This window comes from Dermacentor variabilis, chromosome 8 (assembly GCF_050947875.1).
Source record: "Dermacentor variabilis isolate Ectoservices chromosome 8, ASM5094787v1, whole genome shotgun sequence".
In the NCBI taxonomy this organism is placed as follows: domain Eukaryota; kingdom Metazoa; phylum Arthropoda; class Arachnida; order Ixodida; family Ixodidae; genus Dermacentor; species Dermacentor variabilis.
Window position 1 is genome coordinate 31,905,358 of NC_134575.1, and position 27,441 is coordinate 31,932,798.

The 27,441-nt window shown below is 51.3% G+C and overlaps 1 protein-coding gene across 1 annotated transcript; it reads left to right on the forward strand.

Annotated features, from left to right (window-relative positions):
* Positions 1–22,751: 22,751 nt before the first annotated feature.
* On the forward strand, positions 22,752–25,695 carry LOC142590990 (uncharacterized). The gene is made up of 2 exons (XM_075703365.1): positions 22,752–24,257; positions 25,339–25,695. Exons 1-2 carry the CDS (start codon positions 22,860–22,862, stop codon positions 25,645–25,647), a joined length of 1,707 nt encoding a protein of 568 aa, XP_075559480.1. The 5' UTR covers positions 22,752–22,859; the 3' UTR covers positions 25,648–25,695.
* Positions 25,696–27,441: the final 1,746 nt, after the last annotated feature.

Consider the following 27,441-nt stretch of genomic DNA (forward strand, 5'->3'; position numbering starts at 1 on the left):
TTACTCTGGCCGACACTGTCGCCCTCTAACGGCAGAAGAAACGAGAAAAATACTGCTTGCCAGAGCTGTTTCGTTCAAAACAGGCCACCGATCGCAATCATAAGTTCCTGCAGTAGCACAAAACCAATTTGCTCCCTTGAAATTCTTGAGGGTGTTTAGCACAATTTATGAAAGCTTGATTTCACTTTATAAGATTTACCTCACACAAGAAAATTAAAGGATTAGATAAGTGCAACTGAAATTGCTTCGCGAAGACGTCCTAGGATCTGCCCTCCCCTGATGCACTCAGTTGCATGGTTCCTTGAGCCGAAACAGCGCAACATAACACGACAGGAAAAAGGGACAGACACACGTCCTGTTATTTCGTAATATTTCTTCTCAGGTCATGAGCTAACCAGCCCAAGTGCGTGCACTGTGAAATAATGTGCAGCCTTAAAGAAAGGATTAAGAATGTGTCTGTAACTCATACCCTCACATCATTCTTTGGGCGTAAGAGTGCGGGTTAAAGAAACATTCACGCCCTTATTAAAATTTCGGAGGTGTGAATAGCTTAGGAATATAACGTGATTTTCTGTGGGCATCGTGTCGTTCCAGGAAAACATCTCCCGCATCGCCAGCCTGCAGTACCTCTGCCTTCTGTCGGCGGCGCCATTACAGGACAATGTCGCCACGGTGTCCCTGCTGGCCTTCACTGCCAGGCTGAAGCCTCACATAAAGTGTGTACACGTTCACTACAGAAACTCCACCCGCGCCACCGAGAAGCGGATCACGTGGATGAAGCGGGCTGGCGCTACAAGCGGTGGCGTCCTGGTTCGAGACGGTCCTTGCTTCCTCTGTTGTTCGACCGCTACGTTCATAGGACTCGCCAAGCCGCTGAATCGTGATTTCAAACAGATAATGTAGCTGAAGGAACGGCCGAGACGTAATAATGTGTCATAGATACGCATAAATTGCTGCCTACAATAATGGAGCTTATCATTTGCTTTTTTCATTGCTATCTTCGAATATGTATGTCTTATCCCTTGTTCATTTTATCGTTTGCTCTTTTTCATTCGTATCTTCGAATACATAGGAACTCGCACAGAAGGCGCCCTGCAATACTTTTTGAGCCCGTTAAATAAATCGCGCCAGAAGCGAGACAATGCTTCCGGAACGCATGGGCCAAGTATTGCTCGCTTTCATGCAGCAGGGAACGTACAATGTGGCGTGACGGCGTTCCCAGGTGACGCTGCGGAAACGCCGGTCAACATAAAACCCCTCAATATCCAAAAGTAGCGCTAACGACTTCCCTCCTCCTCCGCTGCACTCCCGCGCTCGGCGCGGCCTCGACAGTGGCGCCGCCTATGCTGGCCCTGCTGTAGAAGACGGCTAACGCGCTACAAGAGGAAATCCGCGGAAAAGTTATTTCGAGCCCTGCGAAGCACTTTTTGAGGCGACGTTCTGCTTCGTCAGACGGTAACTGGCCTTAAGAATATGTTGCAACTGCAAAAAAAAATGAGAAAAGGACTGTTATTTACTGCACAAAGCGCCCGCACGTTGAGAGTTCGTGTCGCTTAAACACAACGCTTGCATGCGGTGTGCTCAAACACGCGCGTAATTACCTCAGTTCCAGGTTTCGACTGCGTGAAAGTATGTGTACGTGGTTTCGCAGGTTCATTTACGTAAATGCCGGATACCTTTGTACAGGCGGTGCGTGAGAGATTCCAAATGCCTCGGGCCACCAATGCCTAGTAACATGGCCGTTTATGCTCCACGCCTTTTACAGATGTGTGCAGCTCATGCACGGATTGTGGCGGCCATGAGAAACGTTTTCACACGTAGACATCATTCATAACTTGAACAACATACCAGCATATGGAATCGTCTTTTATTTATTACAGTGCAAGTGGTTGGGATCAGATACCGAAAACGAACTTGATGGGACAACGCAACAAAGGTTCCGGAAATAATTATCCCCCCTCATTAGCACCTGTAACACACTATTGCAGTGCTCATTTTACATCTGTATACTACGTGCGTTTGTATTCTTTTGCGTTGTAAGTTTTCGCAGCGAAGCAATGTTACTCTGTCTGGAACGCTCAAGGCACACAAGACAGATAATAAGCTTATTCTGTGGTTTTACGTACATGAACCACGATATTTTTATAAGCACGACGTAATGGGGGACTTCGGTTTAATTTTGACCAGCTGGGGTTCTTTAGTGTGTCCGCAATAGATGGGACACAGGCTTGTTTGCATATCTCCCACATCAGAATGCCACCGCGGTGGCCGCGATTCGAACCCGCGATCCTCCCGCCATCAATCCGTCTGCGCGTACTTTCGTCACACAGCGTTAGCAATGGCGGTCGGAGGGCGTTGGAAAGAAAAGATATACAAAAGAGCAACGGGTTCTTCCACGTGACACAGATTGGCCAATGGGGCAGCGGAGGAGATTGAGGCGACAGGAGCTGTGGAGGAGGAAACGCCGGGGAGAGCGTGGTGGCGAAAAGATCTAAGAATGGCGCTACTTTTGGAAAATTTAGGTTCTTTAGGTCAACAGAGCCCTCCGTGGCGGGCCTCTGGGTTTCCTGTAGTAGAAAAACTCAAAACACGGCCTCCGAGATCGAGCGGCGAATGTCGGAGGTGATGTGCGAAGCCCTGGTGGTGAATGCAGTAGAGAAGGAAGAAAAGTTGTGTGACCAGTGCCAACACTGTGCAGTGTACTCGATCAAAGACCAGGGTTGGTCGAGTATGTTTTTATCCATTTCTGAGACATGCACGTTCCTTTCCAGGGATGTTCTTCAAAGGACACTTAAAGAGAACTTTCTATATAGACAGCAGCGAATTCAATTCTTAGTCAGAAAACCGGAACACTGAAAATTCGGAGTATGCATGCGAATATTCGAAATTTGTACGCGCCGTCACGGACGCAGCTTGTCGCCATACTGGTCCTCCAACGTGACCGCTAAGACGATGTCAGTACAGGCTATCGCATACGAATCGGATGGTCCTTGCTATTCGGATCGTATTCGACCCTAGAATTCACTATTCGAAGTTGTCGGACACCATATGTAAAAGGGGACCACTGCTGCTCTTGCTGTCTACAGGGAGCAAGACAGATTATAGCGGACACCTTTCTGAACCACGCTGGTGAGGGAGAACCGCGGTCGTTGCGCAAATGATCCAGTTCTTGGACAAACACATGAAGGAGGTCACTAGCACAATAGTTACCAGCCGTTGAGTAAGAACTGCTTGCCTTAAGAAACCCACAAATTGTAACTTAGGGTGATGGTTTGTGCTACTGGGCTTTCCATAAGACTGTGATGCAGCGCGAAGAGAGACCAGGGACACCGAAGAATGAGGACAAGCGCTTGTCCTTGTTCTTCTTTGTTCCTTGTCCCGCTTCGCGCTACACCACACGCTCTCCCACAAATTGGTTGTCTCGATATAGACAAAGCAATTTATTATATACCCAATCTCACCATTCTTGGACACCTTCAGAACGATGTGGGGTGATGTAGCATTACCATCAGCTCCTCTGTAATTAACGCTTTACTAGATGTATCTGGTGATGTGCTATTCCTATTCTTAAGAGAAAAAGGATTCAGCTGAGCGGTCCATGTAATGCGTAGGGCAGATAAGCGGTGGACTATTAGCGTTGATGCACCGTGTACAACTGTATATAGGGATATGAATATGTTGGCGTCGGTTGACGCAAAGCAGTGATAGTTGATAGTTGACATAAAAATTGTAACAGTGCAAACACATGTAACCACAAAGTAACACGGACGAGACACAAGCACTGACTGTCAACTCAACTTGTGTCTCGTCCTTAATTTTTGTTACTTTGTGGTTGCATGTGTTTGCGCTGTTACAATTCTTATGTCAAGTATGCACCAACTCGCCCAGAAAGAAGTTTTAATGATAGTTGATAGCTTTGGGAAGCGCATTCAACCTGCTGGGGGATCAGTTAGAATGACGATGGTGATAATAATTAATATTCATGTATGTTCTAGTTTAATGTGCACTCATTTCGTTGCAAACCTACGTACCTATTTCATTTTTGCTAGGTCGGCTCAGCGAAGGTAACGTTCGCTAAGCTTCGGACGCGCAGATTGCAAAAGCAGTGCCCCGAGGGAAAATTCAAGAATAGTCGTTTAATTATCAGGCGAGCGCGTTCCCTACATATCTATTTTGGTTATGTTGGTGCGGATGTGAGCTCTGCTGGAAGGGCCGGCGTTGCACATGTCATCTTTTTGGCGGCTGCGTTTGCACGATACGCGAAAATCTGCTGCATGGAATCTCTCAGCTGTCTGCACCGGGAACAGCTCATTTCACCGTACCAATAGAAACGAGGTTTACTTGAAAACAAGCCGCGTGGAACAAAACCCCGGAATGGGCGCCAGTCGGCGTCATGTTCCAGCATACATGTGTAACCTCCAGTAAACCCGTTCATATATTTTTTTTCTTGGCCACAATGCGCACTCTCGGGCCCGTAGTTCGCCTATGCAATGTTTTAGCAGCCCGTTATCCTTCCTCCGTATTTTCTCCTTCATAAGATTCCGGAAGTTTCCAGCCCTCGTTATCCATATTGTACAAAATCAAGTGCGATACATAATCCACTGTTAATTACCTATGCAGTACGTGTTCACTTCAAGGAGAGAAGGCACTTAGCTCTAAGAGAGGCCATATTATCTTTGTAAAACGGGATACTGGACTACCCTGTACATAATTCGTAGCTCAGAACTCTCGAGAAATTTCCGAGTAAGCATTTTGTTGCCGTTGTTCAAATGTAATTGCCTACGCAGTTCCCTCGTGCATTTTCGTTGAATTCGACGTCTCCAAGAAATATTTATCTCACCTGATAGCGGAACAACTGGTCGTAAATGAGTTTAATGAAAGCGTTTTTCGAGAATAATACAGAATAATTTGTCAAGCTCTAGAGCTTCCTTTAACTACGAAGGCTTGTTTGCTAAACCACTTTCAAGCCATTAGAATTAGTGATTCCGGAACTTTTTGTGGCGGAAGTTTTCTATTGTGTTTCTGTTGAGGCTTTCTTTTTTTTACAGAAGAAGGTGAACTGAATGTATTGATGCCCATAGTTTCGGAATCGCTATTTCGAATGCAAAAAAGAAACACCCGCGTACCGTGCATTGGGCGCACGTGAAAAAAAAGCCAGTTGGCCAAAATTATTCCGGAGTCCTTCTACTATAAAGAGCACCTCATAATCATGTCGAGGTTACGACGCATAAAACAGCGAAATTTGTTTTTCAATGAAGTTGCACGGAATGCTCATGAGAACCACGCTCAGCGACGCTAAGAAGCTATCTCGCGCCTCTGCCAGACCCAGCTCACACGGGGGCATGCCCAGTGACATCGTGGGGCGTAATTCCGGTACTGGAACAGAACACGGGAAACCTGCCTCCTGAAATTCCCAGCCTAGCTCTTTTTGAGCTTGTACTTGACTGTCTGTACAACCCGTTCGGCTGCACCGTTTGAAGCAGGGTGGTACGGTAGAACCATCATGAGGCGGATTCTCTTCTTCAGCCAGGCCATGTACTCAATTTCTGGTGAAAGCGGGACCATTGACGGACAGGATGACGTCGATCAGCCAACTCCGGGCGGCGAAGACCGGTCGCAGTGGCGCAATAGTCGCGCCTTCTGATATAGTTGTGACAGGCAAAACTTCAACCCAGTTCGAAAAGGTATCCACCACCACCAGCAAGTAATGTCCCTTGAAGGGCCCCCTAAAAGGCACATGCGGGCGGGACTAAGGTCTCTGTGAGAACGGCCGGGGGGTGATTTCCACATGGCGCGATGCCCGCTGATCCTCCTGGCAGACTTGACAGCTCTGCACCATGTGAGCGATGTCCTTGTCTAGGTCAGGGCACCAAATGTGGGACCGGGCCTTTTGTGTGATCTTGGTCTTTTGCATGCCAGGATGACCCACTTGCCGCAACTGCAGGACCCTCGACTGGAGACGTTTAGGGACATCACACTGGAACCACGCAGTACTCAGCCTTGCTGCAGGCTTAGCTCGGCAGCCTGCAGCAAGGCTGAGTACTGCGCGCCGAACCACCTCTTCCCCTCGGGAGACCGCCTTGACCACCTGAAGCTGGACTGGGTCCTGGCTGGTCGCCTGTGACACCGCAGATCTGGAGAATACGTCCGTGTACGCGTGCTCCAGCGTGAACACTTCAGCAGCTTCTGGAACAGCAGCAAGGTACCACCTCTGGGAGGGGCAGGCCGCTCAGGGTATTAGCAAGTCCCAGGTCTTACCCCGGACGATATACCAGCTTCTCACCGCCTTGCCAGGCCCTAGCAGCCCCAACAGCGGCTTAAGGTCCGTGACCGCCTCAAATTTCCGGCCCCGCAGATACTGGTGAAAGCGCTCAAGCCCGAACATGAAGGCCAGGCTTTCCCTATCCATCTGGCTGTAGCGCTGATCTGCAGCATGAAGCCGACGAGAAGAAAAGGACACAGGGCATTCCTGGCCATACTTGTCCCGGAGCGCCAGGACGGCTGCCACGCTTTACGGCGACGCATCTAAGGCTAGGACGACAGGTTTACGGAATCGAAGCGTACCAGCATAGGAGCCTTGGTCATTAGGTCCTTGGTGCGCTGGAAGGCCACGTCCTGCTCTTTCTAGACCCACTGCTGATGATCTCGAAGCAGAAATTAGAGCGGCTGCAAATGCGCGGACAGGTTCGGCAGGAAACTATTGTAGAAGTTGATAAGTACGAGGTAGTTCTGAAGCTCCTTCTTGTGGGGCTTAGGCGCCTTGAGCACAGCATCAACTTTGCAGGGGGACGGGGCTAAGCCGCCCTGCGAAATGACATGTCCCAGGTACTGAACACTGTGGGACAGGAAAACGCCCTTTTCCAACTTGAGCTTGAGACCGGCATCCTGCAGTCGTGCCAGGACGTTCTGCAGATTCTGCAAGTGGTGCCCGTTGTTGGTGCCGGTAATCAGGATGTCGTCCAGGCACACCGCCACGTGCATCATGCCCCTGAAGAGGTCATAAGTCTCGCTCTGAGAAATGGCTGAGGCTTAGGCCATACCAAACGATAAGCGCGTGTACTGGAAGAGCCCCAAAGTTGGTAGATATTGTGACGTACTTTTGGGAAGCATCCTGAAGCACTAGCTGCTGGTAAGCGTCTCAAAGATCGAGCTTCGTGAACTTCTCTTCCACGAACAACGCTGACCAGAGGTCGTCAATCCGGGGTAGCGAGTACTTCTCGACGGTAGCGACGGGGTTGATAGTAACGTTGAAATTACTGCACATCCCGACACTGCCGTCTCGCTTGATGACTGGTACGATGGGTGCGGCCCATTGAGATGTCCTTACGGGCACCAGGATCAGTGGCGTTGCTAGGTCGTCTGGCTCCCGGGGCCCATAGGTCTCCTGTCAACCCCCCCCCCTCCCCGGATGTAGCCGGCGGAAAGAGGGGTGTCTTCAGACGTATATGACACCCCCCCTCTGGCCTCTTGCACCCGGGGCCCACGGCCCCCCGGCCCCCCCTGTTGCTACGCCACTGACCAGGATGCCCTGTCGCTGTTAACGTTAAAGCACCTGGGCGACTCCATCATTCAGGACGAACGACAGTGGCGAGCCTTGAAAAAACAAGTTCAGGCTACCTCAGGTACATAGGTGCCAGCCGTCTTGCTGGCGAATGGACACACCCTTGGCTGGAACACGGACTTGAAATCGGTCAGGAGGCTTGGGACCTCTTTCACCACATGCAGGACGGCTTGTTGGTGCTCCCGCTGACGAACGCCCAGTGTGTGAATCCAGTTTCGGTCCAGCAGTGTCGGCGACGACCCCTTGGTTAAGTAAAGGGGAAGGATTTTCTCCCTGTCGCCAAAGCGAACACTGACCTGGGCCTCACCTGGGACAGCTGCCCGGAGTAGCTGTGCAGCATGACGCCCTAAGCCTCGATGAACACGCCGGGGAAAACACGTTTGAATAGTTTCCCGGCCATGACCGACCCGTTGGCCACTGTGCCCAGCTCCATGGAAATGGGGAGCCCGCAGACCGCGGGTCAGCATGTACGGCGGCACAGACGACGGAACAAGGCCTGGGTGCCACATGTCCGAATTCGACGGGTGCTGGGCCATGACTTGGAGCCTGGCCGCGGGGAAACTCGAGCCCGCTGTCGCACGTCTCCGCCGCGTATCCTTGGGACGGCTTCCCTGGACGCAGGCTTGTGTGGAACCCCGGCTTGATCCAGGCTGCTGCTGCTGCCCGCTGTTCGTCCTTCCCCCTCGGCATAACCGCGCCAGGTGCCCAGTTTCTTTGGCACGGGAAGCATTGTGCTTAGGAGAACGTTCACTTTGAGGGAGAGTGGTCACCACCACAGCAACTGCAGGTACTGCCCTTTTTCACCATCTTGTTGGTCGCCGCTTCCACCAACGTAGAGCCGGCCGCACGGGAAATGTCACGGGCATCCTTGCCCGCACCGTCCATGGCCAGCACTGCCTTCAAGGCGTCGTCCAACGAGAGGCCGGGAAGCTGCAGGAGTCGTGTCGGCATGGCGCGGTTGCTTATGCCGCCGACGAAACGGTCCCGGAGCAGCGAGTCCAGCTGGTCCCCAAAGGCACAGACACTCGCTAACCCTCATAGCGCTGCGATAAACTGCCCGAGGGTCTCTACTTTTCGGCGGCTCCGGTTGTTGAATCGGAACTGCTCCATTTAGTGTGGATGGTGCCGGGTTGAAATGCGAGCACAGTATGGTAAGAGGCTCACTCAGCGTCTCAACATGCGGTGTGGCCGGCTTGAGGAGGTCGAGCCGGAGACTGAAGACGCGGGTTCCGTAGTTGGCCACAAAAATATGTCCCGCTGTTTGGTCTCGGGTCTGTCGTTTACCCCGAAGAACACGTGGACTTGTTCCTCGTAAAATGACGAGGCGGACCTATCTCCCTCGAACGGCTCGAGCCTTCCGTACATGGCGGCAGGAACAGGGAGGCCGCGGTGGTTTGCGGCTCGCGGAGGCGTGGGTCGATCAGTGGGCACTCGTCGCCTGGGTAGCGATCCGTCCGATTTCGTAAACAAAGGGGAGCTCGAGGAACCCACAGTTAGAAACGCTGCGCAGCGTGGTGGTGCCGAACGATATCCGACCGCCGGCACTTGTGCTCCTCGGTGATTATTCGGTGCCGTGACCAATGCTGACCGCCGAGCCTGGCATGCCACCGAGCATGGCGGGCCAACCAGGATTACGCACGAAGGTGTGTCTCAAGCTTGTCACAGTAAGGCATTAAAAGCGCAACACACAGATAGATGCGCAAGCGCTCCATCCACGACTTTAAATTCTTAAACATTTAATTTTTGTATGGCTCGCTCGTGCGACACATAAACTTCCATAAAACACGTGTTGACGAAGGCAGTGAGCTGTTCAACCTTTAATTTGTGTTCTATTGCTGCTGTCTAATTTTGCTGCTGTCACTTTTTAACAGCGAAGCTCGATACTTCTGCCATCCAAAGAAATTTTCATGTCGTTCTTGGCGTGGTAAGCAAAACCTGCCCATACGTGGGCCGATCCCGAAGATGAAGCGACGCCGAGCCGCCTCGCGGCGGAGATGAAGCAGGCGTTAAGCACTCGCCACACGTGGGCCGATCACGAAGATGGTGCACTGCCGGGAAGAACCGCGGCGGAGGTGAAGCAGCCATTAAGCACTCCCCACACGTGGGCCGATCCCGAAGATGGTGCAATGCCGGGCCGACCCGCGGCGGAGCTGAAGCAGGCGTTAAGCACTCCCCATACGTGGGTCCGTCTCGAAGATAGTGCAATGCCGGGCCGACCCACAGCGGAGGTGACCAAATGTGGGAGCACTCCGCATACGTGGGCCGATGCCGAAGATGGTGCAATGCCAGGCCGACCCGCTGTGGAGGTGAAGCAGGCGTTAAGCTCTCCACATACGTGCGCCGATACCGAAGATGGCGCAATGTCGGGCCGACCCGCGGCGGCGGTGAAGAACGCGTTAAGCACTCCCCATACGTGAGCCGATACCGAAGATAGTGCAGTGCCGGGCCGACCCGCGGCAGAGGTGCAGTACGCCATTAAGGGGACCACATACACAGCTTCGCTGGTCATCCTTCTTCACATTGTGGAAGGGCACAGAGATTTTTTCTCTTTCTTCTGACTTCAGTACAATAGCCACCATGCTCTAATGAAAAATAACAGTCGTGAGTTGTTGCATCGCCTTATCGGTGTCACGTTCTTGTTAACTTGTCCTTTGTTAAGAAACGAAGGAGCGCACTTAAAGGGACACTAAAGGCAAATACTAAGTCGACATGACGTGTTTAGACACCATCCCAGAAACTTCGCAACGCTTGTTTCGTGCCAAGAAAATACTTAGTTTACGAGAAGATTGCATCTGAAGGGTCCGAATGCGTTTTTGAAATTCATATCTGGCGCCACCCAACTGGGGGAGCGGTGACGTTGCATATGCCATCACCATCCTTTGCTGCCTGCCGTCGGTGAGTAAAACGGCGCCCGACAGACGGCGGTACCGAGTCAAGACAGAGCTGTGGATTCGCCGCTTCAACTGCTTTTTGGTCAAGTGGCATGAATCGTTCGGCCATCCCGCGACATCAAAGGGAGGTTGAATTCTTTGGTACTTGCAGTTTGTGCGAGTTTCGCGAGCCAGCAAAACCAGCGCAGCACTACGCGGCTGCGAAAGTGCTAAAGCGCGAAAGCGTGTGCGGCTCACAGTCGAGCGCAAACGACACCTTTGGACCGCCCGCGTCGTTGCCAAGGCCAATTTCAATTAGTTCTTTTTTTTTCTAAAAATGAAATAGAACTCGACAAGTAACATTTTATTTCATCCTATAATAGGATACAAGGATGTTTTTTTTTTTTTTTGCAACGAGTAGTAGAGCAATAGCGACAGAACTTAACTGAGGAGTGCTTTCGTCATTGGACAAGTGCTTGAACATCCCGGGGAAGTCTCTAATCAGGTCCTGCATTTACCTCAATTTCTCGATTATTAAAGCTTTCTTCGCGACAATATTGACACCTTAGAAAATCTTGAGCACCAATCTATCACTTTACGTCGACTTAGTATCTGCCTTTAGTGTCCCTTTAAGCATGATATACCACCCCTGTCGAAGCTCTAATATCGGGGCAGTTGGGCGTGTCGGTGCATGTTGTGTCGTTGAGCGGAAATGCGGGCGGGAAGAAATGGAGTGGACAACACAGTCGCTCCACTTACAACTGAAGCTTCATGAAAAGTTCTCCCGGAAGCGGAGGGCCGCACAGGCGTAGTCAAAAGGCAGATACAAAGCTCATGCATATAATCACACGCAAGCATTGTAAAAAATGCTACCGCCGAAGGAGATAAGCCATTTCTTTATCCGTCAAGCCGACTGACGGGACACTGACACACGTGGCCAGACTGTGTCAGCCTCCATAATTTCTCTCGCCAGTCTGTCATTAGACGTGTTTAGCATGGTTGCATGTCTAAAGAGCGGAGTGCAAACGCAATATTTTGTGCGCGCAGATAGGTGCATACAACCCACAACAGCTTTTAAAGACGCCCAGTGCTTCCTGAGTCGGTCGTTCACACATCAACCCGTTTGGCCAATGTAAATTTTACCGCAGCGGAGCGGAATCTTGTACAAGACCTCAGTGGCGCAGGTCACAAGAAGGTTTACGTGTCTCTTCTCACGTGTTTTTTTGCGTTTTTCTTTTCGCTGCGATTACGTCTTAGAGAGCACGCTTCATGCTTGCGCCCTATTTTCTTCAGGTTCTGCGAAACTGCATATATGTACGGCATCACCGTATGTAGGTGTCGCGTCTCGAAAGCTCGGGTTTTCGCTCCAGTCTTTTGGTAGCCGTGGCAGATTCGCTTTTAAACAAGCTCAAAATGGCAACCGCCGCAACCACACAGGAAAAGCGGAAACCAAGAAATATTATGCTCGTTTACTGACGGTCGTTTACCAGATTCCGCTCCGCTGCGGTAAAGTTTACTTTGGCGAAACGGGTCGATGCATAAATGACGGACTGAAGGAGAACTCGGCGACTTTAAAGGCTGGCGAAATGTGGAAACACCCGTATACTTAGGTTTAAGCGCACGTTAAAGAACCCCAGGTGGTCGAAATTTTCGGAGTCCTCCACTACGGCGTGCCTCATAATCAGAAAGCTATTTTGACACGTAAAACCCGACAAGTTAATTTTATTATTTAATTACTGTTGCACACCGTATGCACCTACCTGGACGCATCGAAGATTGCGGTTGAACTCCGATATTTAGACATGCAACCGTATTAAACAAGTCAAATGACAGACTGGCGAAAGAAATTATTGAGGCTAGTCATACAGGCACAATCTTCCACGTGTGTTAGTGTCCTGTTAGTTGGCTCGACGGATAAAGAAATTAGGTATCTACTTGGGCGGTATATTTTTTTTTTACACTGTCTGCATGTGATTATGCATAACCTTTGAATGTGCCTTTTGACTGCGCATGTGCGGCCCTCCACTCCCTAGTAAAGCAATCATTAAACTTCAGTCGTAAGCGAGCGCCTGTCCGGTCCACTCCGCATCTTCCTGTCGGTATTTCCGCTCGACGACACAAGATAATGTCGGGGCGTTTTCCATGAGCCCGACAGAAGCGGGTCGAGTCGGCTTTTCGGGTTGGAATTGGCCTGTCGAGCTCGTGCAGACGCCGCCCGGTCGGGCTGAACGAGCGTCGAGCCGGGCTGAACGAGCGTCGAGCCGGGCTGAGTCGGCCCGACTGCACGGGGTGTGGGTCGATCCAGCTCGACCCGTTTGCAGCGCGAATGTAAACGCGGACTGGTCGGGGCTGCAGCCGGCGCTGAGACTTGCGCGGAAGCATTGTGACGCCGCGATTAAGGCGCTGTGCAGCGGGAAGGCTACAATGACAAGGCGTACAGACAAGCACTCAACCTAATCATAACGACGCGACCCATGAGCTGTTGCAGACGGCTGCCGGAACCGGAAGTCCTGCTCGGACGCGTCGATGTCTCGGCACGACGCTGCGTGCCGTCGTTGTTCAACGCTTCTCAGAACCGAGTTCATGCGAAAGAGCGCGCGGTCACGACAGGCTCGATCAGTCTGATTTCTGAGTGTCGCGTTTACATAGGTCTCCTCGATTTGGCTGCACTTTCTGCACTAGTTCACGGAGTGCAGCACTCTAGCACTCGATTTGCCAGTGCAGCTAGCGCCACCTGCACTTCGGCACTCGATTTGACGACGTGCTGAACGAGTTCATGTACACTTCGGCACTAGACTCTCCGCAAGTTCTTTTCTCGTGCACGTAGTGCAAGGCTTTTGATAGCAGACGACACACGCGGCTCCGTGGCCGTGCGGGTGTTGGTAGACGGCATCGACGGCGCCTGTTATTAGTAACGCAGCACGGACGCCAGTTTTCTTTAGGATGTGTACGCAGTATCTTGTTAAGGGCGCTTTCAACTGCTGATAAGTGCACTGGAGGCCGGGATTTTTCCCTCAGGTCACAGTCGTTTGTATTAATTTTCACGAGCTTACAGCTACCTCGACGTTAAGTTTGCGCCAAACCACATCGGTCAGTCTTTTGAACCATTGTGCCATGTATTATTCAGAAAGGTGTGGAAACCGCGCTTGGTCATGCTTTCTGAATAATGATGCCGAAGTTGAACTAATTTCCCGGTACTAATACATGAATTCTTTCCACAGGACCAAAAAGGCTATTGCGCACACGTTTACGCTCGCGGCACACACCAACAAAAGAAAAGCCACAGCCGGCCAGTCGCAGCAGACGAAGGCCTGTACGTTTCTGCACTTTTGTCCTCGATTTGACCGCTGCACCGAAAGCGCTAGTGTCGCGCTACACTCACATATTAAGTGTTGCCTTTAAGGTCACCGGATACATATCGCTTGAAGCTGGCTCCGGTGTTCTGCAGACGCACATGCGCTCCTTCGGCAGAACCTTATCTCGTGTAGTGTATCATATCTACGAGTTCATCCATCTACAACTTTATGCTGTGAGCAAGGAGACATACAGTAGAAGGCAAAACGAGCCAACAACTTCGTCACTTCTTATGCTCTTAATCGCTGTTCGCCGCTTTGAACAATAATCCTCGCCGAAGAAAGGCGGAAAATTCGGTCGCGCATCTCGCCTAAAGGGCCGTTTATAGTCCGACGTAACGCACGCGCCCGCACCGGTAACGTCGGACTATAAACCTGCCTTAAATGTTTCTTCTGCACGCGTTCGGGGTGACGACAGCGCCGCCGCACCGGCGTGACGTCACGTTCCTCGCCAGTAGTGTATCACGTGTGCAACAAACATCCGTCAAAGGTCGTGCGTAACGCACATTTAGTACCGTCGCCTTTCCCTGTTCGTTGGGCCGCGCCAGTCGAGCCTCTAATTCAACGAGTGTGAACAGCTTCCCTAACGAAACACATCACCGGAACACCGCAGTGATGCTGAGTCTGCCCGCCAACCTAGGGGTGTCTTCTCTGGATGAACAGCTGAATGATGTGGAAGTGGCGTGCGCTATCCGCGAAATGGACTTCACAAATTGCATTCTTGTCGAACCCAACGAATTGCGTCTGCAGATCGGCAAATGTACAGGACTCCAATCTTTGCGCTGCGTCGCCTGCCCGCTCAGGCCGAGCGCCCTGCTCGGTTTAATGCTGGAACGGCTTCATTATCTGGTGGAAGTTGAGTTCTCCCTCGTGGCTGATACGGACGTGGAGTCGGAAATAAGGCACGTGCAGCAGCGCGCGTCGGAAATGCCAGGCGCCCTGGCTCGCATTCTCCGCCGCATGTACGTCGAAGTGAGCGGCTACCCGAACTTCAAGCTCCTCTCCGCGCTCCTGCGCTACTGCCCGAACCTGGACAAGCTGCATGTTCATTTCGTGCGCGGAGCATTCTTGAACGCGCTCCTGGAGTGTAACGACATCCTCCAACAGCGCGTCAATTTGGAAGCATTCACGTTCTCTTGCGAGGTGCCATCTTCCGATCAACGCCTGCCGTCCACACCGGTGGAGTTCACGGGCTGCGCGGCCGTCTGCGCCAACATCAGATACCGGAGGTCGACCAACTCGTGGAGCTGTGTTCGACTTGTAGACCTCGCTGTCAACATTGCTGACCCCTTCCGTCTGCCGCAACAGCTGATCCTGGTTGCCGTCCACCACGCTGGAGGCACCACGGCGGAATGGATTCGCGTGGCCGGCCTTCGACACTTCTGGACGCACGTGCGCCAACTCTGTCTTCCGCTATTTGCGGCACAGCCCTCCAATGGTTTTTACGCGGCGGCAGGAGCCGCGTACCGCGACAGTCTTCGCGACTTCATCTCCTCCAAGCTCCAGCAAATCGTCGAGCTTAACATCAGTGCGTTCCACTTCGGCCCGGACCTCGAATTGACGGCACTGCTCCAGGACGGCTCGCTGAAGCATCTGCAATCCCTCTCGGCGACCCCTTGCGGGCTTCGCCGCCCGTCAGCTCTGCGCCGTCTGGCGCAGAACTGCCCCGAATTCAAAGAACTGGACGTGCGTTTCGATAGGCGGGGTAACTTCTATCGGTGCGCCGGCTGCGAGGGTCAGTTATTCCTCGATCCCCCGGACATGTTGGAAATGTACGAAGACGCCCCCGTGTTTCAGAATCCGCTTAACAGGCTGACTCTCACTGACGTGCATGGCCGTATCTCCATTTGGTTCGTCGTGGCCTGCCCAGCGGTTTCCGTGCGGCTGTCAGACTGCCCTAGTCCCTCGCACCCAGACTACCCGTCTCTGGGTCAGGTGCTCGCCAGAAACAGCTCGCTGAGTTGTCTCGTGCTTCGGCACGATGCCCTGCCCTTCGGCGACGCGTCTCTGCTGTTGAGTCGGGTTTGAGCTACGTGCTATCAGTGCCACGAGCATATTTGAGGATGGTTCCGTACTCTAAACGTGTCGACGGGGCCGGAACTGAAATTGCTTCGTTTATTTATTTACTCAGCGAGTTAGGTAATGCGCAAAATGCATGAAAAACGGTGGAGGCCGGGAGAGGTGGGACACAGCGCAGCCTACTAAGTGGTTTATTGATTTATTGGTTTACGACAGCTAGGAAGCCAATATATCGGTAAAGTAATCGCTAGCACAACCCGGAAATGCGGAAACATATACAATAGTTCTGCCACTACTGTGACATGAGATGCGCGCACTTTCCTTTCAGAAGCGAACAAAAAGAAAAACAGATTCTGCGCTGTGCATTACTTGTTATTATGAACCAACTAATACGCAACAAAGTACTTCTCCATTAGGTTCACTGCGGCTGCGTATCTTTCTTGAAGTAAATGCTCAAGGTAACTATATAATTACACTCGCAGACACTGTCACCCTCTAACGGCAGAAGAAACGGAAAGAAAAACTGCTTCCGAGAGCTAACTGTTTCACTCAGAACAGGCCACCGATCCCAACCATAAGTACCTGCATTAACGCACAACTGATTTGCACCCTTCAAGTTATTTAGGATGTTCAGTACAATTTCCGACAGCTTAATTTCTCTTCTTAAAGTTTACCGCACACAACGATATCGAAGGGTCAGATAAGGGCAACTGAAATTACTCCGGGAAGACGTCCTAGGATCTGCCCCTCCTTTGGTGCACTCGCATGTCGCATCGTTCCTTGAGCTGAAACAGCTCAATGCAACGCGACGAGAAAAAGGGGTAGACACACGTCCTGTTATTTCGTGATATTTCTGCTCTGGTCATGAGCTCACCATCCCCCATGCGTGCACTTACAGATAATTTGCGCCCTTAAAGACTAAGAATGTAAACCTGTTTAACTCATGCCCTCACATCATTTTTTCGGCGTAAGAGTGCTAGTTAAAGACACATTTACGCCCCTATTAGTTATTGAGGTGTACATTATTTAGGAATGTAACGTAATTTCTTGCGGACATCGTTCCGTTCCAGGAAAACATCTCCCGCATCGCCAGCCTGCAGTACCTGCGCCTTCTGTCGGCGGTGCCGTTACTCGACAATATGGCCGCGTTGTGCGTGATGACGTTCACTTCCAGCCTGAAGCCTCACATCAAGTGTGTACACGTTCACTACCGAAACTCTGCCGGCGGCAACGAGAAGCGGATCACGTGGATGAAGCGGGCTAGCGATGAAATCGAAGGCACCCTGGTTCGAGACGGTCCCTGCTTCCTCTACTGTTCGACGGCTACGTTCATAGGACTCGCCAAGCCGCTGAATCGAGACTTCGGACAGATCGTGTAGATGGACGCACGGCCGAGACCTAATAAAATGTCTAAGATACACGTAATAGTGCTGCCTAGAATAATACAGCTTATTTGCTTTTTTCGTTCGTATCTTAGAATGTGTATTTGTTTATTTTTCTTTCTTGACTGGTTGTCTGAACTCCAGCTAAAGGATCCCCGCAACGCTTTTTGAGCCCGTTAAATAAACCGTGCGAGAAGCGATACAACGCTTCCGCAACGCATGAGCCAAATATCGCTCGCTTGCGTGCAGCGGGGAACGTACAATGGGGCGTGACGGCCTGCCCAGGTGGCGCTGCAGAAACGCCGTTTAACAGAGCCACGGAGCGCACCGTGCCGCTCTTGTCGGTTTCGGTTAGTACAAAACCGCAAAACACGGCCTCCGAGATCAGGTGGCACATCTAGGTATCTAGGAGGCGATGCGCGAAGCCCTGGTGGTGAATGCAAAAAGACGCTTTTTTGCCGCACGGCCGGTCTCTACGGGAGCGCGCGCTTTCCTTGCAGTCATACTGAAGAAGAGCACGCGATAGCGCGCGGTAGTTATTCTGTTGTTTATAACTCTTAGCTGTCAAATCGAAGAGGCTGATTGCGCGGTCTTTGCATAAGGCATAGGGGTGAAATATCAGGACCTGGCGGTTACCACTCACGCGGGACGGACTTGGAGCGGGCGCGCGTTCTCCTTCCGCGTGAACGGCGGTCGCAGCGGCGGAAGGTGGGGCAGTGACGACCCCACCGCGGTGCGGTGGGAGGCGGAAACAGACCCCATTGCGAAGGCCGTAAGAAGAGAAGCGCGCGCACCCCTCGAGACCGGCCGTGTTTGCCGCAAGTCAGATCACACACAGAAGGAAGACGCATAGAGACAACACGGGCGCCCGTGTTGTCTTTATGTGTCTTACTTTTGTGTGTGTTTTAATTTGCGGCAAAAAACATGTCTTTTAGCAAGCACCAACTAGGCCAACAAGCAGTTCTGGTGAATGCAGTAGTGAAGGAAGCAAAGTTGTACGCCCTGTGCGAGAGAGGTGTTGCGCAGTGTACTCTGTCAAAGACCAGAGTTGGTCGAATATGTCTTTATTCACTTCTGAGGCACGCGCGTTCCTTTCCAGGGATGTTCTTCAAAGAACACTTAAAAGGAACTTTCCATATACACGGCAGCGAATTGAATTCTCAGTCGCAGAACCGGAACACTGAAAATTCGGAGTGCGCGCGCGACTATTCGAAACTTGAACGTGCCGTCACGGACGCAGCTTCTCGCCGTGCTGGTCCTCCAACGTGGCCGCTAGGGCGACGTCAGTACATGGCCGTCCTGTACGATTCGAATAGTCCTAGCTCTTCGGATCGTATTCGACTCTCGAGAATTCAGTATTCGAAGCTGTACACTGTACACAGTAAAAACAGCTGCACCCCTAGGAGTGTATATTTGCAACACAACGATAATCGTTATCTGTCTCGCCCGCATTTCCGTTCTTTAAAGCTACGAGCCCGGTACTTTCAAGTCGCGAACGGCATGTGCGTTATCGGCATGCCACAGCATTCTCGACAGGAAAGTAGCGAGCGCAGCTTTTTCAATAAAGCAAACGCAAGCAAGAGGGATGACGAATATCGTTATGTGGCAAATATACACCCCAAATGGTGCAACTTAAGAGTGTATATGTAAAAGGGGACCACTGCTGCTCTTACAGTCTATATACAGAGAGAAATACAGATTCAAGCGGACACCCTTCTGAACGATTCTGGTGCAGGAGAATCGTGGTCGTTGCACAAACAATCCAGTTCCTGAATGAACACATGATGGAGATCACTAGCACAATAGTTACCAGTCTTTGAGTAAGAGTGGCTTGCCTTAGGAAGATTACAAATTGTAGCTTAGAAGACCGACAGTGCAGGACAAGGGACCCAGAAGAACGAGGAGAGCACTGAGAGTGACATAGGACATTACGCGTTGCATAGGACGATTTGAAAGGGTACGCTTATAATACCCGCGCATCCGTCGAACCACGATAGCCGCACCTTCCGGCTCTGTATGCTTCCGACAGGTAAAATGTGGCTGTAGCTGCATGCTTGCGCATCTGTTTTTATGCTCGAGCGTAACTGTCAAACTCTTCAAATCGGCGGTGTCTGTCTGAAGCCGCGAAGCAAGCGAACGAGGAAGGCGCCTGGAGGTGAAGGAAATCGCGCGTCTGGGAATGTATACGTTAAAGCGCGAGCGCGCTAATTACGAGCGCGCCAGAGTTACTGTATATTCTACCAAAGGCTCTATATGCTACCTTTGATAGCATATACAGTAACTCTAGAGCGCGCTAAAGCCCCTTAAACTTCGTAAAGTAGCGGCACTCTCCTCCTCCTCGTTTCTCCTCTCTCTCACGCTCCCTCCTCGACCGTGGCGCCGCCTACACTGCTCGAGCGTAGCAACGGCGCCAGCACGCGCTCCTCGCCACTCCGTAGACGCTTCTCGAGCAAAAATGGCGCTGATGTACGGCGCGAAGGCCCTCGTGATGCTATTAGTCCAATAGCGACGCGGCGTCGGCCTCGGCCAGAGCGCGCGAGGAGGAGGCGGCATTCTTCAAAGCGTGGCACTACTTTACGAAGTTTAAGGGGTTTTAGAGCGCGCGGCAACGTAGCACCACCTACAGGAAAGCTAAAGTAACGTTGAGCGGAGGCGGGAAGGACAAACGAGGCGAAGCGTCGTGCGGTGGCGAAGGTATTGCAGAGGGGCGCCGGTTTGACCTCCTCTGGCAGTTGCTACAGGAATCCTTCGCGATGCAGACGGATAGCATCGTCTTCGCGCGCCGCACGCTGTGTGCGCGAGACTTGGTGATATAGCAGTCTTGAGACTTCGTGACAGCATTCTTGACGGGAAAGTAGCGAACACAGAACAAGATTATTGCTTGGTGACAAGGTACACCCCAAGAGGGCAAACATTGATGTGTGTGTGTGTGTGTGTGTGTGTGTGTGTGTGTGTGTGTGCGTGCGTGCGTGCGTGCGTGCGTGCGTGCGTGCGTGCGTGCGTGCGTGCGTGCGTGCGTGCGTGTGTGTGTGTGTGTGTGTGTGTGTGTGTGTGTGTGTGTGTGTGTGTGTGTGTGTGTGTGTGTGTGTGTGTGTGTGTGTGTGTGTGTGTGTGTGTGTGTGTGTGTGTGTTGGCCGGAGCATGGCCGGTCGCATTTCACGCCAGCGCTCGTGCCGCTGAAGTGGCTCGATGCAGCATAAATCGGATAAATCGGCTTATACGTACAATCACCTATATTACCACTGCCGATGTACTGGTTAAACGCTCTGTCTTCTTCGGAATTACGCAATTAGCACTGTAGACGATTTTACACCCATAAAGGTGTTTTGTCCGTACATAACGCACACCTTTGGTCTCCCTGATTTTTTTTTTCCATAAACAAGCACTCTTATCTAGGATGGCATTGCCAACATTACACCCTTAGAAAGACCCCGATATTTGAGGGCGTGAGTACAAAATTACGCCCTCAAAGAAGGAATAAGATTGTAATACGACATGATCACGAAGTATCAAACCTGCACGAATACAAAGGAAATCGACAGTACTACGCGACGAAATTTGCACTTGGCGCTATCTCGCCACGAGAATCGCCTATTTATAACATTGTGATTGCGTTAAAAGCACACACATGACACCAGCCAGAAAGATGACAACAGCAGCAATTAATCCTCTTCGCGCGACCAGAAAACAGATTACAGATAGCAAAATTTGCCGCTCGCTTCTCAACACTATGCAAGACGTAGTAAAGCCTATCCAATCGGTATTTATAGCCGCACATTCGAGGGCACCGAATGGAACGGTGAGCAGCTGTGTGTTTTGCACAACGGCCATCTGCAGACATGCGTACGAAACCTATTCTGTACGCTTTTTTTGTCTTTGTGAGCAACATATAACTGTTAACTGAGCATTGTCTTAAGACAGATTCCCAGAAATTATCTTCCAATGCCATCATCAGCTTTGCTGCGTTGCCACAAGAAAAAAACAGTCTCACACCCTTATAAGATGTCACCTACGAAAAATACTCACCCCGGAGTTACACAAGAGAGCTTTAAAAATAAGGTTGTGTCAAGGGCGTTTTGTACACCATTATAACCTTCTAAGGTTGAAAAGTTTTACACTGAGCAACTACCGAAATATCCCCCCTGCAAAAAATAGACGCCGTCAAGCAAAATGAAGTTGATATTTTTTTTTTCGAGATCCGTTCCGCTATCCGCTTACATTGGCAATCAACGTACTAGATGGTTTCTGCCCATTTTTTTTTACCTTATTAGTTGTCTGAGACGCTAAAACCACAGTCTATTCTTTTGTCCCCGCGCCCCCAACTCGCCCCCCCCCCTTACAGCACCATAGTAAGTGCCATATGTGCCAGGGTGCCCTTCTGTATCCCGAACGAACATGGAGGATGCATGCTCTGGCATGAACATGCATGCTCTGGCAAGCAAAGTAATCGATGAAAATTAAGCGTTTTGTGGCCCTCATCGCTTGCTCAAAAATATCACACGGATTCTGAAGCATAAATTTTTGTACAGTTCCTTTTTTTTTATCCTTTTATAGCTATGCTCTGACGTGGAAGCACAGAGCAATGTTCAGAAATTCAACGGAGGCCTAATGTTCCGAACGAAATGACGGACGCCAGTTTTCTTTAGGATGTGTACGCAGCATCTTGTTAAGGGCGCTTTCAACTGCTGATAAGTGCACTGGAGGCCGGGTTTTTTCCCTCAGGTCACAGTCGTTTGTATTAATTTTCACGAGCTTACAGCTACCTCGACGTTAAGTTTGCGCCAAACCACATCGGTCAGTCTTTTGAACCAGTGTGCCATGTATTATTCAGAAAGGTGTGGAAACCGCGCTTGGTCATGCTTTCTGAATAATGATGCCGAAGTTGAACTAATTTCCCGGTACTAATACATGAATTCTTTCCACAGGACCAAAAAGCCTATTGCGCACACGTTTACGCTCGCGGCACACACCAACAAAAGAAAAGCCACAGCCGGCCAGTCGCAGCAGACGAAGGCCTGTACGTTTCTGCACTTTTGTCCTCGATTTGACCGCTGCACCGAAAGCGCTAGTGTCGCGCTACACTCACATATTAAGTGTTGCCTTTAAGGTCACCGGATACATATCGCTTGAAGCTGGCTCCGGTGTTCTGCAGACGCACATGCGCTCCTTCGGCAGAACCTTATCTCGTGTAGTGTATCATATCTACGAGTTCATCCATCTACAACTTTATGCTGTGAGCAAGGAGACATACAGTATAGAAGGCAAAACGAGCCAACAACTTCGTCACTTCTTATGCTCTTAATCGCTGTTCGCCGCTTTGAACAATAATCCTCGCCGAAGAAAGGCGGAAAATTCGGTCGCGCATCTCGCCTAAAGGGCCGTTTATAGTCCGACGTAACGCACGCGCCCGCACCGGTAACGTCGGACTATAAACGTGCCTTAAATGTTTCTTCTGCACGCGTTCGGGGTGACGACAGCGCCGCCGCACCGGCGTGACGTCACGTTCCTCGCCAGTAGTGTATCACGTGTGCAACAAACATCCGTCAAAGGTCGTGCGTAACGCACATTTAGTACCGTCGCCTTTCCCTGTTCGTTGGGCCGCGCCAGTCGAGCCTCTAATTCAACGAGTGTGAACAGCTTCCCTAACGAAACACATCACCGGAACACCGCAGTGATGCTGAGTCTGCCCGCCAACCTAGGGGTGTCTTCTCTGGATGAACAGCTGAATGATGTGGAAGTGGCGTGCGCTATCCGCGAAATGGACTTCACAAATTGCATTCTTGTCGAACCCAACGAATTGCGTCTGCAGATCGGCAAATGTACAGGACTCCAATCTTTGCGCTGCGTCGCCTGCCCGCTCAGGCCGAGCGCCCTGCTCGGTTTAATGCTGGAACGGCTTCATTATCTGGTGGAAGTTGAGTTCTCCCTCGTGGCTGATACGGACGTGGAGTCGGAAATAAGGCACGTGCAGCAGCGCGCGTCGGAAATGCCAGGCGCCCTGGCTCGCATTCTCCGCCGCATGTACGTCGAAGTGAGCGGCTACCCGAACTTCAAGCTCCTCTCCGCGCTCCTGCGCTACTGCCCGAACCTGGACAAGCTGCATGTTCATTTCGTGCGCGGAGCATTCTTGAACGCGCTCCTGGAGTGTAACGACATCCTCCAACAGCGCGTCAATTTGGAAGCATTCACGTTCTCTTGCGAGGTGCCATCTTCCGATCAACGCCTGCCGTCCACACCGGTGGAGTTCACGGGCTGCGCGGCCGTCTGCGCCAACATCAGATACCGGAGGTCGACCAACTCGTGGAGCTGTGTTCGACTTGTAGACCTCGCTGTCAACATTGCTGACCCCTTCCGTCTGCCGCAACAGCTGATCCTGGTTGCCGTCCACCACGCTGGAGGCACCACGGCGGAATGGATTCGCGTGGCCGGCCTTCGACACTTCTGGACGCACGTGCGCCAACTCTGTCTTCCGCTATTTGCGGCACAGCCCTCCAATGGTTTTTACGCGGCGGCAGGAGCCGCGTACCGCGACAGTCTTCGCGACTTCATCTCCTCCAAGCTCCAGCAAATCGTCGAGCTTAACATAAGTGCGTTCCACTTCGGCCCGGACCTCGACTTGACGGCACTGCTCCAGGACGGCTCGCTGAAGCATCTGCAATCCCTCTCGGCGACCCCTTGCGGGCTTCGCCGCCCGTCAGCTCTGCGCCGTCTGGCGCAGAACTGCCCCGAATTCAAAGAACTGGACGTGCGTTTCGATAGGCGGGGTAACTTCTATCGGTGCGCCGGCTGCGAGGGTCAGTTATTCCTCGATCCCACGGACATGTCGGAAATGTACGAAGACGCCCCCGTGTTTCAGAATCCGCTTACCAGGCTGACTCTCACTGACGTGCATGGCCGTATCTCCATTTGGTTCGTCGTGGCCTGCCCAGCGGTTTCCGTGCGGCTGTCAGACTGCCCTAGTCCCTCGCACCCAGACTACCCGTCTCTGGGTCAGGTGCTCGCCAGAAACACCTCGCTGAGTTGTCTCGTGCTTCGGCACGATGCCCTGCCCTTCGGCGACGCGTCTCTGCTGGTGAGTCGGGTTTGAGCTACGTGCTATCAGTGCCACGAGCATATTTGAGGATGGTTCCGTACTCTAAACATGTCGACGGGGCCGGAACCGAAATTGCTTCGTTTATTTATTTACTCAGCGAGTTAGGTAATGCGCAAAATGCATGAAAAACGGTGGAGGCCGGGAGAGGTGGGACACAGCGCAGCCTACTAAGTGGTGTATTGATTTATTGGTTTACGACAGCTAGGAAGCCAATATATCGGTAAAGTAATCGCTAGCACAACCCGGAAATGCGGAAACATATACAATAGTTCTGCCACTACCGTGACATGAGATGCGCGCACTTTCCTTTCAGAAGCGAACAAAAAGAAAAACAGATTCTGCGCTGTGCATTACTTGTTTAGTATGAACCAACTAATACGCAACAAAGTACTTCTCCATTAGGTTCACTGCGGCTGCGTATCTTTCTTGAAGTAAATTTGCTCAAGGTAACTATATAATTACACTCGCAGACACTGTCACCCTCTAACGGCAGAAGAAACGGAAAGAAAAACTCCTTCTGAGAGCTAACTGTTTCGCTCAGAACAGGCCAGCGATCCCAACCATAAGTATACCTGCATTAACGCACAACTGATTTGCACCCTTCAAGTTCTTTAGGATGTTCACTACAATTTCCGACAGCCTAATTTCTCTTTTTAAAATTTACCGCACACAACGATATCGAAGGGTCAGATAAGGGCAACTGAAATTACTCCGGGAAGACGTCCTAGGATCTGCCCCTCCTTTGGTGCACTCGCATGTCGCATCGTTCCTTGAGCTGAAACAGCTCAATGCAACGCGACGAGAAAAAGGGGTAGACACACGTCCTGTTATTTCGTGATATTTCTGCTCTGGTCATGAGCTCACCATCCCCAATGCGTGCACTTACAGATAATTTGCGCCCCTAAAGACTAAGAATGTAAACCTGTTTAACTCATGCCCTCACATCATTCTTTCGGCGTAAGAATGCTAGTTAGACACATTTACGCCCCTATTAGTTGTTTTGAGGTGTAGATTACTTAGGAATGTAACGTAATTTCTTGCGGACATCGTTCCGTTCCAGGAAAACATCTCCCGCATCGCCAGCCTGCAGTACCTGTGCCTTCTGTCGGCGGTGCCGTTACTCGACAATATGGCCGCGTTGTGCGTGATGACGTTCACTGCCAGCCTGAAGCCTCACATCAAGTGTGTACACGTTCACTACCGAAACTCTGCCGGCGGCAACGAGAAGCGGATCACGTGGATGAAGCGGGCTAGCGATGAAATCGAAGGCACCCTGGTTCGAGACGGTCCCTGCTTCCTCTACTGTTCGACGGCTACGTTCATAGGACTCGCCAAGCCACTGAATCGTGACTTCGGACAGATCGTGTAGATGGACGCATGGCCGAGACCTAATAAAATGTCTAAGATACACGTAATAGTGCTGCCTACAATAATAAAGCTTATTTGCTTTTTTCGTTCGTATCTCAGAATGTGTATTTGTTTATTTTTCTTTCTTGACTGGTTGTCTGAACTCCCGCTAAAGGATCCCCGCAACGCTTTTTGAGCCCGTTAAATAAATCGTGCGAGAAGCGATACAACGCTTCCGCAACGCATGAGCCAAATATCGCTCGCTTGCGTGCAGCGGGGAACGTGCAATGGGGCGTGACGGCCTGCCCAGGTGGCGCTGCAGAAACTCCGTTTAACAGAGCGCGCCGTGCCGCTCTTGTCGGTTTCGGTTAGTACAAAACCGCAAAACACGGCCTCCGAGATCAGGTGGCACATCTAGGTAAAACCCCTCAATTTTTCAAAAGTAGCGCCATTCTTAGATCTTTCCGCCACCTCGCTCACCCTGGCACGTCCTCCTCCACGCCTCCTGTCGCCCCAGCCTCCTCCGCTCTCCCATTGGCCAATCTGTGTCACGTAGCAGCAGGCGCCGCGCTTTTGTATATTTTTTCTTTCCAGCGCGCGCCGACCTCCATTGTTGGGCCTGCGCGATGAAAGTACGGCAGGCGGACTGACGAAGAGCGTTAGCGTAATAGAATGTGCAGGGCCGAGAACTTAATTGCGATGCCATGCTGCTGCGCCTTCGGTTGCCGCAACAGACACAGCGAGGTCAAAAAGCTTTTTGCTTTGCCGTCCGGCGGGCGTAACGCAAAAAGAAGTGTGGATTCGCAGGATCGGGCGGGCTGACTTCGAGGAAGTGGCAAATAACGCACGGCTTAGTGAAATAAGGGCCACGGCTACTCACAACCTCTTATTTTGAGCCTAGTTCACGCCTTCCGCTTCGAAAAAGTCTGTGTTCATGCTCTGCGTGGTTTTTAGCGCGTTGTTTGACTTCTGTTTTTTCGAATGTGCTCTCTTTGTTTCATGTAGTTTCGTCTTGCGGTGAAATACACGCTTCTGCAGCTGGCCTGTGACATAAAAGCGACTTTATTCAGGGTGTGTTTTGAGCTCCACCAGAAGTTAGCACATTCTCGACGCTTTTGCAAGGCTCACTGTGACTTACGATGCAGTCTTTTAGCTTCGAATGTACGCCCGCATGTATTGATTTGATTTGTGGTGATTAACGTTTTTAACGTTCCGAAGCGACTAAAGCTAGGATGGAGGTCGTAGTGGATGGCTCCGGATAACTTTATCTAGCTCGCCTGGGGATGTTTAACGTGCACTTTGATCGTAGAGTCGTACGTGGACCGGTAAATTTCTCGTTGGCGTTTCATAATACTCGCGCGCTAGCGCTGCTTTAGAAGTTGGCGCCTCGGCGCGATTGTATTTCTTCAATAAATTTTATTTACTAGTTCTAACAACTTCTCATTATTTCGTATTATTGACGGCGCCTCCAGGGCACCAAAGCGGCAACGGGAACACCAAAGCTAGAACCAGGGCTGGATGGGGCTCGCCGAAGCCTGTGCATGCCAAGGGGGTATAAGATCGCGGACAGCCAATTTTGTATGCGAACACTCCCTGCGACGCCTGCATTAATGTAATGTTACGTGCTCTTCAGAGGCCTCCGTTAGCCATTACATGTGCCCTCCTGGAGCAGTACTTGTAAAAAAAAAACAATATATCGTCATGATTACCAAAGCACCCCGCAATGAAAAAAAAAATTGGAGGACGCTTAAGCTTCGCCTTCAAGAGTGGAACGCGACAGCGTTGCCGTCGACCCGCCAAGGGGTGTAAGACAATG